This window comes from Galendromus occidentalis, unplaced genomic scaffold (assembly GCF_000255335.2).
Source record: "Galendromus occidentalis unplaced genomic scaffold, Mocc_1.1 scf7180000077477, whole genome shotgun sequence".
Classification (NCBI taxonomy): Eukaryota; Metazoa; Arthropoda; class Arachnida; order Mesostigmata; family Phytoseiidae; genus Galendromus; species Galendromus occidentalis.
In genome coordinates this window covers 1,543,828-1,557,198 of record NW_003805465.1, presented here as the reverse complement: position 1 = coordinate 1,557,198, position 13,371 = coordinate 1,543,828, and the positions used below count along the sequence as shown (strand labels likewise).

Here is a 13,371-nt window from a genome sequence, read left to right as displayed (position 1 = left end):
CTTCCGTCACAACCAACATATATTTTCGGTCTCGCGAGGTTCGTTGTAAGGAGACTTCACTGTATTCATATCAAGGTGAGCGTCGTCGCTCTCGAAGCGCATGGGATGAAGCCAGAACTCGGCTGCAATATATTCTGGCACACGAGTCCCGCCGCTTCTGACTAGCATGTTTATCTGATATTGCGCGTTGTTTTGTCGTTGAAGGTTGTCGTCCGCTCGAAAGAGAAGTCAGTTTCTGTCAGGCGACAGCTTCGCGTGGTCCCCGTATCAATCGCATTCTCGGCATAAAGACGGATTGTGGAAATTTCTTATGTGACAGGTGCTCTGATGGAATCCATGCGCGGTCCTGGCTGCCTCGGTGGCCGGGCACATAGAATGACCGCGAGGGAATCTAATGGAGCATTGACCAGCCTGTCGAGGATCCTCTGCTGCGGGTGGCCAGGCATCTATCTCGATTCCAAGAGCTTGATCCCTGAGAGATATTCGACTGTTCAGCCGGAGGATGTTTTACATTATTCAGGACATCGGATTCCGAGGGTGTGAAGGCACGGTTACATGTATCCGGAACGCTCGATATCTCGAGTGGCTCTACGACGACGCGAATCAGAGAGCGAACTGGCGGCCCTTATACTATACATATATACATATGTATATCACATAAGCGGTGAAGATCCCGATCTGCAGTGCGATTCGGAATTTTCAGCTATAAGCATCAAGCATTCCGGCAAATGAATTATATGGATATGGGAGAATGAAGATGCGCATCCGTCGACTTTCGACACGTGACATCGAAACTTTGGGCAGATGGGACAAGCTGTAGCTCGCGTTAGTGTCGCCTCTGCGGGGTGCGCCAGGGATCACTCACCTTGTTGCTTGGTACGCATAACGGCCGCTCTTCGATAGAGAGAGACTTGTTCCTATATTCAAGCTGTTCTGTGATTGAGCCTGAGGTGAAATCTCGAAATTCTCAGGCAAAGAGAGATGGCGACGACGAGTGCGGCCGACTGCATCATCGACAAATCGGAACTCTCGCAAAGCCCCGCTGGCGAGATTCCCAGTTGGAGCAATTTATTCGCAAGCTGTTCCCGATAGGCACGGTCTCCAGGCTCAATCACGGGGAGAAGATTACAAGTAGTAAATCTCAGACCATCGTCATTGATAGCATCAAGGTAGTTTCCGCGTGCAGACGTTAGAATCACCCATTGACAGCTTTACAGCAGGATCGCTGCCGAGGATTCCTCCGACTGACGCAATGTTCCGTGTACGAGTCATGCGACGAGACCTCGCCCCGGCTTCCACGGCGGATCTCTGATCTAGATGTCAAGACGAAGGATGTCTAAGGGGATGTGGAGGGGAAGAAGACTCGAAATCCTGATGTTCGAATCGTAAACAGTATAAAAATTCCGAAGGTCGAAGTTCCTTCTCTATTTCTCTTCACAACTGCCGAGCAGACTACCAGGAGACCTCTCCCGGAGAAAATAGGGTGAATTCTGCAGAATGAGCGTAGCGGGAGAGAGTCGGACGGAGGGTCGGAATGCTGCACTCTGGATTGTAGTGTGAGCGAGGAGTACTCAAGTTTCCAAACAGATGATTTCCTGCTTCGCATGTTGACTTCGCAATGTCTAGCCGAGTTCAATATCAGTACTCGGGCTGAAATCCGAGCACAGCGGGTCTCCCCGATATTGTAGGTCTGTCGCCTGTTTCAAAGTCAACGCGTTCGCCCACGCTCGGGTAATGAATCGAGAGATGAAAACACGCAATATCATCCCGCGGTCGAGCACCGTTGGATATTCGGGGCACTTTTTCAGTGAGAGCAGAAATAGGACGGAGAGATTCCGGAATATCGTGCCCGCTACGTTCGTTCCGGACCCTAGCCGCGCTCCGGATCTGCCGGCATCAGTTATACGACTCGAAATATTCGAGACAGGAATGGAGTAAACGATATCCCCATCGCCGCCCTTCAGATGTCGAAGAGTTGAGTCTGGCAATATGCTCAGTTGCAAAATTATACGCGCACCTTGCATGGATGTACTCATAGAAGGTGTGCGCATGACTTCGCCACTGACGGTGGGACTCGCCGCGATAGGCAGCCCAGGAGAGGCTGCTGTGATGGGTAGGACGGGAACATGCAGGCTGGACATGTCTGGGGATTCTGAATTTCTCTCGAACATCCCAAGATTCTGAACGCGAGACGGTGGAAGGAGCGGCTCCCTCTTCACGCGGCTCCTCCGGATTCCGCCATAGCGCACCATCGGCGCGTCGGCGTCGGTCAGCCTGTGAGAGCCGAACGAGGCTCGCTGTCCTATCTCACCAATTAGGGAAATCTCCATTTGGTGGTTAGGCCGCTCGAAGCGAATCTTGTCGAGGGCAGCGTCCAGATAGTCATCTCCGGTGGAGGGTAGAAAAGATAGTTTTTACAACAGGAAAGACAATGCATGGCATCTATATATTTGCGTGGAAGCAAGATCAACGTATTTGATAAGCACCAACTCGAATAGGCGATATGTCGACAAGGTAACCTGTGACGGAATTGAGCTCTTCTCCGTTCGCAAAAAATCTCCTTCATTTCAAAGAACATAGAACGTTGATCCGTTCTCATTTTCGTCTGTTTAATCTCTCCGGACTCGATGAGATCAGCCCGATGTGGAGAGCTCGAGAGTGAAATAGTGTTCGTTTGCAGCCCTGCGTCCACCGGCACCGGTGCTAGTGTCGAAGATTTCACCCGTCACGAAATTCTCGCAAAACGGCCCCTACTGTGAGTGTATGAATCTGAGTTTTTCCCTTTCCACGTGAACGCGATCGAGTTCGTATCGAGAGGGAGCCGGGGTCTCCGCAAAGAGCTTTGGCACGTGTCACGAGCGCGAGTCTTGTCGGGAGGCCCGAGACTCGACCGATGCGTCGAATTATTTCCCGGCGAAGTCGCGAGTAGCGGATACTACACCCAAGTGTAGCAGTGTAAACATATTGACCGTGTGCCGCGGTCCGGGATCCATTTTCCATGGAAGAGTTTGCCTTGTCTCGGTTTTCTTCGGCTCAGGTGTATCAATATCACCACTAACTTGGATGGAAGCAAAGCGAGCCTGTCTCAGCGGCGGCTGTCCTCAGAGAGATAGTGTATACTGTTGACTCTTCAGATAGATTCTCGCAAACCGAGCAAGGCTGTCAAAACAGACGTCTCTTACGCCATAATTCTTTCTTCGCTGAGATGAGCGCACCGGGTCCTTTCTCCAAAATCATACGGTGTCGAGGGTACACACGTTCCGGAGCAGGAGTCTATAGCGGCGCTGTGGCATAGCCGTGCATGTTCGGACCGTACCTGAATTTCCAGGCTGCTATCGTCATCGATTGAGTGACGGAGGGGTTCGTCGCTTAAGCATGTTGCGCTCTCGGTCTGAAGGGACAAAACAGAAGCTTGATGTTGGGTGTTCAGCTCCGATCCGGTCTCATTCGTATATCCTCGGTTCGATACAGTTTTCGTTAGGCTTCGAGATCCCGCCCCCGGCGCGGCAGCTTAGTCTGGTTGGAGCTGGCTCCTGGAGGAGGGCATTCCCTTTCCTCGGGAGCTACAGGGGAAAGCCTCGAGTCGCAGACATTCCGAAGTATTTTGTTGCGCTCTTCACTTAGGTAAGTTCCAATGACACATGCCAGGTAGGAAAAAAGTCCGCGGTCGATTCGGAACGATTTTCACGAGTCCGATTCGTGAGCATCAGGCTCGGTAGTTGTATTTGCTCCTCCTGTGTCTGAGAGAGCCAAGGCACCCATTTCTGGTGAAAACCCAATCGAATCGACCGAGACTATTTTGCTTAACTCAATAGGATAGGAAAAAAATCGTGACGAGGTTCAATTCCACGAGAAGAGATCCTTCCGGATATCCTCTTCTCGGAATCCAGACAGAAGACTTTTGCCACTCGCTTGGTCACGATGAAGGCTCTTATCAGTCCGGTGATTCCCGACACATTGATGTCTCCCAACCCACTTGAATCCGTAAGATCGATCGTGACCAGAGCTGTGCGCCGCGTCACGAATTCGCCGGCGATCGCCGCCGCCGACCTCTGGAGTCCGCCGCCGCCGCCGGAACCCGAGCACGGCGTGACGGAACGCCGGCGCGCCGTGCCAACCCTCATGAAAAGTAACAGAAAACCACGGGAAAAAAAATTGGAAACTCGGTTCGAGGTACTGAGCTCGCATGAGAATGCGGGGACATAGCATTCGAATGAGACGGGATGTTTCGGACCGAAGCTCGGTGGTCGTTGAGAGCCCTGACTGATCAATTAAACTTGAATTCATCGGAAGATCGCACGTGTCAGATAGTATTTCATCCCCGACAAATGAGGAGACGCAATCAGAAGACTTTCGAACGTGCGTTCCACCTATCCCGCGGCGCGCCATGGGCTCATCGGTCCGCCGAAAATCGCCGCGGCGCCCGCCGCCGCCGCCCGTTTTCCAGCCCGCCGCCGCCGCCGACGAAAATCCCATGGCGCACAGCTCTGATCGTGACCAGAGCTGTGCGCCGCGACCAGAGTTGACGGCGGCGGCGGCGGGGGAGAAATACCCGGCGCGGCGGCACGCCGCGGGGTTACAGCGGCGCACCTCGGCGCAGGAGATAGCCACTGGGAATAATATCAGAGAGACGATTATTTACAATTTATTTTCCATCCCAATAACAATGTAGGGAAGGGCATGCCTTAACTTGACATCGGAACTATGTGTCATATACGCGGCAAGAAACTTTTGCTGTCGTGAATGAAAAGAGTCTTCGTCATCGTTATTGGATCCAAAGTACACCGTTTTTCTCGCAACCTGCGATTGAAAACCTCCGTTCAGGTCGAAATTAGAGTCGAAATCTCTCATTCTGCCACCGCCTTAGCAGCATCATGCACAGTATTGACTACCGAATTCGACGGCGCGCCGCCGGCGTTTTCGCCGCCGCCGCGCCGTCCGGTGGCGGCTGGCGGCGGACTTGCACACTCGGCGCGCCGGCGATCTCGCCACGCAGCGCACAGCTCTGATCGTGACACATAGGCGACCGTAGCTCCCCGAAGTAGAGCGAGCGCGTCGCTCGATCTGGAACGAATTCTCGATCATACCGAAACAAGTATGGAACTACTTTCGCTATGGACGGGAATTCGATGCCCCCGTGCCAAAGCTGTTTGTGCAGCTCGTGGGGAAGACTTTTCGAGTCCATCTATCCCCAGCCGAGATTCAATGCTCTCAGCCGCGAAAGCCTTCTCGAATCGTCGGGGACTGTGTGAAATCTCGAGTAGGAAGCTCCGGCACGACTGCGAATTAGCTATGCTGGGACCTTTCAATCACGCTCCGAATGGATGTGCAGAGCAGGACCCTCTATCGCGACCGATATTCATAGGTACTTGGTCGTTACATCATTCCATCGAATGATCAAAACAGGAAGTCATGCTTCCACCGGTCTTTCCCATTCTAGCATTTTTTGACGTTTGCCGGTCTCCCAGAAACTTCATTCTAAACAGTCTTCACGTCACCTTGATACCTTCAGCCAAAACTCCCTTCCCCTATTCGCTGCGGCGTACGCTTCGCAGACATACACGTGCCTCTAATCGGTGGTTTTCGTTTACGATGGGCGTGTTCGCGGGCTTGAAGTTTTCAAGCAAATCGAGAGTTTACCGGATTCAGTAAGTATATGCTCGCTGAGAGTCATCGTTCTCCGGCTGTGTCCGTCCAGCCTCGCGGATCCGATGCTCAGCGGGCGTTTTGTTACCCCGGAACCCGAGTCTCATTTTAAATGAGAGACTTATTGACGGAGCTCGACTGAGCTCGGCATATCCTCCGCTCGGGAAAACGCTCGGCATGTGCTCATGCAGAAGTCTGCAGTGGGAAAAAGTCACTGTGCTAACCACGTTCGAGTTCACCCGTGCGTCATCGGTCAGCGTTCGTAGTTAAGTGAGGCAGAAGTTTTGAGAGCGAGCTCGAACAAACGGCGCACGGTTTTTGCTCTGTGACTCGTCCACCTTTTTAGTAGACGGTGCTCACAAATACACTCGCGGGGCTTGAAAAGCAAACGGGTCAACTGAGGCCGGCACCGTGCTTGTTCAGTCTATCCGTTTGACCTTCCTCCGAGTTATCGCGGGAACTCCAGACCATTGACAGTAACGTTCGGGATTCACTGCCGAACGTTCCGTTTCGGGGTCAGTCAGCGGCATCCATCCGCGTTCTATCGACCCGTTTCTCATATTTTTCCTTTAAATCGTGTTAGGGAGGCAACCTACCACATGCGCTTGTGAGTATCGAGCTCTACTTTACGACGTGACACTTTATGCCCGGCCGTCGCAAGTCATAATATTTACAAGGATCGAGGAATCGTGCCGACCTGGCTGTCACCGTAGTTTCATGGATGAAATCAATTCTGTTAATTACTGGTTGAGTCCTTTCGATTCTTCAAGGTGTTTTTCTTGAGGCGTGTTCCCCCGAATATTAGCGCGTGAGTCGACGTCGATCCGCTGTGCTTTCCAAAGATTATAATCGAATGGTAGGGTCTCTGCGTCAAGCAAAGACATTTTAGTTAGAAATCGCCTCGCAGCGACTAGCTGAGATCCGGTCGGCGAATTCATCGCCCTTGTGCGCGGGAGCTCTACATCTGTGTTATTCTCTTCCAAAATAGCTTCTCTGCCAGTCTGACGTTCCGATTCGTATCCCGCCATAGGCGACAGTAGAATTGAAGCCTGTGTTTACGAAATGTAGGGTACTTCCGAAACGCCACCGATCGACTTTCGATGATGAAGGTGCTTGTTAATGAACGTGACTACCGGTAGTTTTACGGAAAGTTCATCCTGACATCGTAAGAATCAATCGATACGTAACGAGCCCGACCCATGTTTTCATGCAAGGCTCGGAAACGGCGACCGCTGATCGGATTAGCTCTTATATAATAATCTGAGGCTGGGCCAAAATATTGATGGCGACGCGTCCCATGGTATCTTATTCTCTACGATCGACGGTGTATGTGTTCGGCTTCGTGGAATTACACCGTGTACCTTACAGAATTCTGTATGGGACGATGCGTTCTATTCAGAACTGCTCTACGACGCTCCGATGACTCCTGGAATTCCAATTCATAGATTAGGGATTGCATCCCTATCACCAAGTACCGAGGAACGGCAGCGCCGCGATGATGAGTGGTTAGCTGGCATTTCCTAGGCTGAACATGTCGTCCCGAGACTTCACTCCGTCCCTCCATTCAACAGACAATGAGAGCCGCTCGACCGGAGATGGTGAGATTCCACTCTGACGGCCGACACGGATACTTAGATTCCGGTCCAACCGGCTCTCGCGGCACGCAGGGTTCTTCGACGGAGACGATTTCTCGGTGCTCACGCCCCGAAGCGCTGGATTCTAGTCCATAAATATGTTCGAGTCTCACGGAATCGATCAGCTTTCGCCTCGCGGGTGCTCATCGACGTCGCTAGGTGTTTCCCTCGAATTTTCCATACATGAGGCCGGTTTCGCTCTTTCTGATCATCCCCGGTCGGGGTTCGAGCTCAGACGAATGAGGTCAAGTTTCCCATGGATTTCTAGCATATTCACCTCGAACACGGTACGATTCCGTCGAGGATACGGACGGCGATGGAGATCGCCCAGGATCCATCAAACAACTTGGAAAGGTAGACAGCGCGCATGAATAAGAATGTGATCCGAGACTCCCGGTTTCGTTCAGAGCGCAGTATCTCTCATCCCGAAGTTCCAGTGGAGCTTCAGTGATGACCGAATGCATCATTTTTCATCTATTGACTCAATCATGAGTGATTTTCGTTTGGATCGAGCTTTCGACATGACTGGCTATCGATTCACTTATCCAGGATCAGCGAAGATTTAAGTCATAGGAACGAAAATGATTATCGCTCTTGTTTCTTGCCAATGAGTTCCGAACGTACAGAGATCGTGTGTTCGGAAGAAACTCTGCGCTTGAACCGTGCCCTGAAGGTTTCCTATTTCTTTCCAGACAACAGGCATTCGCAAGCAGTCAGAATGCATCCCCCAGAAGAGCTCCTAAAGATCCGTGAGTATTTTCGAGAATCGAGAAGCTGGCTGAAGCTTCGACCGAAAATCAAGGGAAACTTCCGATACCTGCGAAATAGAGCGACCGTATTCAGATTGCCCGCTGTTAAGGCTTCACACGCATTCTATAAATCGCTTGGGAGGCCCTTCGACTGATTCGTTTTGAAGGAGTCTCGATCGTCATCAGATTTGCGGGCCCATGAGGAGGTTGTGTAGGTATCTTTCCACCGAAGCAAGAATGCGAGTGTGAGCGTCTCCATCACCGCCCTGATCGACTCCAGGAAGACTAGAAGGATTCATCTCTCTTGGATCCCTCTGAGCGTCTGATGCTCACTTTAGCGATCGCGGGACTTACCATGGAACGATTGGCGGTGGATCGGACCCGGAACTTCCCCGATCGGGTTTTGGGTTTCCCAACGAAAGGCAGGTGACGGCATCGTGCTCGGTAAAGTCGATTCCTTGATGCTTCTTCAGGTTCAATTTCGCCGCCTTCACAATATTCCTGTTCGGTATCGCATCCCTGCTACCGTGGAATTTCTTCATCACCGCTACTGACGTGAGTATCCGGCCATCATGAGAGACGGGCTGGCCATTCTCCAAGCTCCTTTCCGTAGCGAGAATGAGTGTCCGAAATCTCTCATCGTCATGTATGCTCTATGAAGAAGCGCGTTCATTATTTCCGCTACTGTCTCCACGGAAGCAACCTGACTGAGATCAATCCCTGTGCGTCGAACTTTTCTCTTAGCCTCGAGATCGATACGTTGATGATGAGATCGATATTGCTCGCGTTCCACTGAGGTACATAGTTGGAACTCCCTCAGTCTTGCAAGGATGGAATCATCGATCGATCGATGATTACTTCAAATCGGTTGCGGTCCCCTACCCGTGTCTCCCTTGTGATGATTCTCCTTCTCTCATCGGTGATGAAGTCATTTTGGGAGGCGAGAACTTAGAGGGTGAATAACATAACGCTTGCTTCCAGTACTGGAACTATAAATTCCGAGATCCCTCTCCGAATTCCACCACGGATACGACACCGCTTCAGAAATCATTCAACTCGTATCTCGCCATCGCGTCAAAACTACCCTACATCATCTTCCTCGTCGTGAACACAGCCATCGCAAACAAGGTGCATACCGATCCACACAGCTCTCCAATAGACGGAGCGTAGAGGAGAAATGACACTTAACTCGATTTCCAGATACGATGCTCTGTGCGGATAGGCTACTCATTATTTATTTGCATTGTACTCTTCATCGCCACGGCAGCTCTAGTGAAAATAGACACCGACTTACGTGAGTATCGCATCCGGACGATGCAGAGCTCACCAACTCATATTGGAAGAATCTGCGAATATTCGCGAGACTGCATACCTGACCGAGATGCTCGGGAAATGCTCAAGTCGGAAGTGAAAAAAAATACCATTTCCAGACCAGAAGGAGTTTCTCGCGGCAACTTTGTGCATCGTGGTTCTGATAAACGGTATGCTCGTCGTCATGCTTGGGGTGCGCTATTCCTCGACCCAATCCTCTTTCACAAAATTGAAGATAGAGTACTCAGGGTCTCAATTTCCTTCCTCGCAGTTGTCTGTGGTTTCTTGCAAGGGGGCGGAACGGGTCTCGCAGGGACTCTGCCGGCAAAGTGAGTCTCAAGAGGGTGCTCGCGGTCCCGATACTCGATCTCGCTCGGGATTCTTAGATGCCAGTTCCACCTTTGCCCTGTCCGAATATTTCTGAGTCGGGAACTCATCGATTCTTTCGACTCCTCCAGGTATATGGCCACGAATGTGATGGGTCAGGCTGCCGGCGGAGTATTCGCGACTCTGTGTCAATTAGTATGTCTCCTTTGCGATACGCATCCGACAGATTCCGCCTTGCTGTACTTCGGAATTGCGACCGTTGTCCTAATCATCACACAGATATGCTTCTGGATTTTGGTCAGAATGGTTGGTACCTCGATGGTTTCTATCGATGCTCGCCTCATTTCGGGAAATACGTAGGCAGTCTCGCCAGGGCTAGATGTTAGCGAGTGACATGTCGTCTGGACGCAGACTCTGGGAATCTCGATCTACATATATATTTGAGCGACCCTCATGCAATGAGTATTTCAGGACTTCTACGCGTTCTACATGGCAGAGGATAAAGTACTCTTATCCTATCATGGAAAACATCAGATAGACGACCAAAAGAAATCGACCCCATTCTGGGGTATTTTCAAGGCCGTGAGTATTGCCAGAGCAGCCATTCCCGACCTCGGGACTTTCGCTGCCGGCTTCAGATATTATTTTTTCATATGCTCATAAAATATGGAATCATGAGATCGGCTTGATTCCCGGGCTCCTCGGTCCGCTGACAGTCGAGGACGCAGACAGAGTTTCGACTCAAGGATTTCGTTTGATTCCAGGGCTGGATGTTCTACATCGCAACGGTGCTCATATTTTGGGTGACTCTGGCAGTTTTCCCAGCTATCACAGCGCTGGTTCGATCGTCCGACGCCAGTAACGGCTCCGCTGTGACGAACAAACTGTTCATTCCACTGGCCTGTTTCGTCGTTTTCAACTTCAGCGATCTCTTCGGCAGACTTCTCGCCAAATACCTCCCGATCGTAAGATCCACTCCCCCCCCCGTACGGAGTCGTAGAGCTCATCGGACTCCGTAGTGGTGGAGCTCGTCGAGGCTCTCGATCGCAGCCTCCTCATACTCGATCGAGCAATAATCTCCTGACTCTGTTTATTTCCACAGCCGGCCTCTCAAGGAGCAATGGTTCTGGCCTTATCCGTGACTCGAATACTCTTCATACCACTTTTCCTCATCTGTAATGTATCTCCGGGTAGCCGAAACCTGACTCCTATTCTCCTCGATCAGGATTGGCATTACGTGCTGGTCATGTTTCTGTTCGGAGCCTCTAACGGTTACGTGACAACACTATCCCTAACCTACGCCGCTAAGTGAGTGATTTTTTCGGTGTCTCCCATCCTGGCGTGACTCGGATAGTCACGATTTACGATACCGGGCTATGGACACCATCAAGCACCGGAGCCGAGAGCTATCTCGGGAGATTACCGGTTGGGCGAAAAATCACTAATGCTCGGGAAACCCGGTCATGCGAATTCTCCGCGACTTAACGCCACCCATGGAATCGGAGTCGTAATTTTAACTAATCTGTTAATTTCTTCATTCACAGAGCGAGCGCTCCAGAACATCAAGAGGTCGCGGGATCCCTCGCCGCTGTATTTTTAGGACTTGGTTTAGCTTTAGGCTCTTTGTCTTCTTATCTCACCTTGCAGCTCCTCTGAAGCCTCGGACGAATGTCGCAGTTTTCGTTCCAGAATTACCGGGAAATGAAGTTGGACATGAGCACATCGCAGTCCAATTCAGAGACCAGCTTCACAGGAGTGATCTCGGACAGGGATCAAAATCTGTTTTAATTAAGCAGACTCTATACAAGTCTCCTTGTCTCTCTCGACAAGAACCACTAGTTAGACATCTGATTGACGGTCTGACCAGATTACTTTTAAGATCTATGTGTAAATGACATGTACAAAAAATAAATCCCGTTCCACCAGCAGATACTCTCTTCGATCTGTTGAAGAAACATCGAGTTCGGATTCCTGAGCCATAGTCGGACGCTGTGTTCGGGGCACTCAATTAGGGCGATTGGTCAGCAATGAGAAAGATCGTTGAAAGAGTTCGTAGTTCTTCGCGCGCAACACGGTTTATTTCCATCATTTATCGCGATTGATTACTCTTCATTAGTCTCGACTCATGATTCCATAGAAGGAAACTGTTGCCTTCGATTTTCAATCTATTTTCAAAGCGGTGCAGCAGCCGAGCTGATATTATGGTGTGGGACCCTATAATCGGTCACCCCAATTCTGAAGAGCGAACCTAATCGTAAACCCCTGCTGGATTTCACCGCGCACGGTGCGACCGAGATTACAGCCCATCAGCCCGAACACCCATTAGCCCGAACGCTGAGTCGGACCTCCCTCTCTCAAGCAAACCCGCTGAACTGGGGTTCTCATATCTGTATTCTGACAAGCGGATTTTTTAGGCCTTAAGTATATATTGGACCAATAACTCAGATTTCCTCTTAATGCGGCAGGAGCCGCAGTCTCTTCCCATTGTATGCATGAATGAGGAAGTCGGCAGGCAGCTCGATGGGGAATCGCCTCCTTCTAGTTATGGTTGGCGATAGAACGCGATGTACGCGGATGAAGCGACTTCACAGTCCTCCGTAGGGGAGCATATCAGCGTTCTATTTTCCCTATAGTCCGATAGAGAGCATCGTTCCTTGCCTGGCTCAGAGACTCGTTTCAAGTTAAAGTCCAAGCGAGCATGGGATTGAGTGTCCATGAGATCCCATCGGCCAGGAAGAATCCTCTCTTCAGGGCCAATGACTTCATGTACGAGGTCGATAAGAGTAAGGGAGAGAAATATTTTTGTTGGTGCATTAGCAAGAAGACCGAGAGATCTTCCACCAGACCACGCAGCACGTTCGTGCTTCGCAACCTCGATCTTCCAAACCCCCAACCCTCCAATTTAGCGGGACTGTTTGAGAAAGGGGGGTCCGACTCAGCGTTCGGGCTAATGGGTATTCGGGCTGATGGGTGCACACCGCGACCGATTGTGTATCTCAACACTCGGAACTAAACGATGACGAGCAACATTAAGCCTCTGCGAGAATCATTAGCAGAACCGCTTCCTATGGCGTTTTACACAGTACATTGCACCCCCTTGGAACCCACCGAGACATATAGACAGAGAGTAAAAGTTGCATCTCTTACCATAAAAATAGTACTCTCTCCCCTCTAGCAACTATTATTACACCTCTGATAAAGAAAACATCTCTCGTAGCGGTAACATCAACAGTAGAAATAATGACTATTGCGACAATAGTGATAATGATCTCACGCCAATGGCTGAATTGGCGTCTAGAAAATAAAGCTCGCGGGACTTCCCTGAGACTCGCCCGACGAGAGACACTAACCAAATGAGGGGACACGATTATAGGAACGAGGGAGGTCGCCAGAATTCACGAGAATGCTCCCCGAAAATTATTATGCCCCCGGGAAAATGCAGTGAACAACTACTAATTCTTTCCGAACCAAGGTGAGACGGTAGCTATCCGAGATATGTAGCCTGCTTGCCCATCTTATTGTAAGATAGGTCGACATTTCAAGGGAATCCTGCAGAAGCTCACGCGAAGCGCTTCCGAACTGGTCACCGATCAAACGATCCAAGGACCCTGGATCGATTCGGAATCTCATAGGTTAACTCCCTTGCTCGGAATTGACATGACCAGATGTGTTCCTCGCGGTTGATCATCTTCGCCTTGGTGGCC

The 13,371-nt window shown here is 50.7% G+C and overlaps 1 protein-coding gene across 1 annotated transcript; it reads left to right on the top strand.

Moving 5' to 3' along the window:
- The first annotated feature begins 5,577 nt into the window (after positions 1–5,577).
- Positions 5,578–11,601, top strand: LOC100908842 (equilibrative nucleoside transporter 2). Its single transcript, XM_003745068.1, has 12 exons — positions 5,578–5,648; positions 7,973–8,029; positions 8,503–8,584; positions 9,011–9,157; positions 9,230–9,323; positions 9,460–9,510; positions 9,612–9,669; positions 9,799–9,973; positions 10,139–10,249; positions 10,432–10,632; positions 10,770–10,975; positions 11,212–11,601. The coding sequence occupies exons 1-12, from the start codon at positions 5,593–5,595 to the stop codon at positions 11,321–11,323; spliced, it is 1,350 nt and encodes a 449-aa protein (XP_003745116.1). The 5' UTR covers positions 5,578–5,592; the 3' UTR covers positions 11,324–11,601.
- Positions 11,602–13,371: the final 1,770 nt, after the last annotated feature.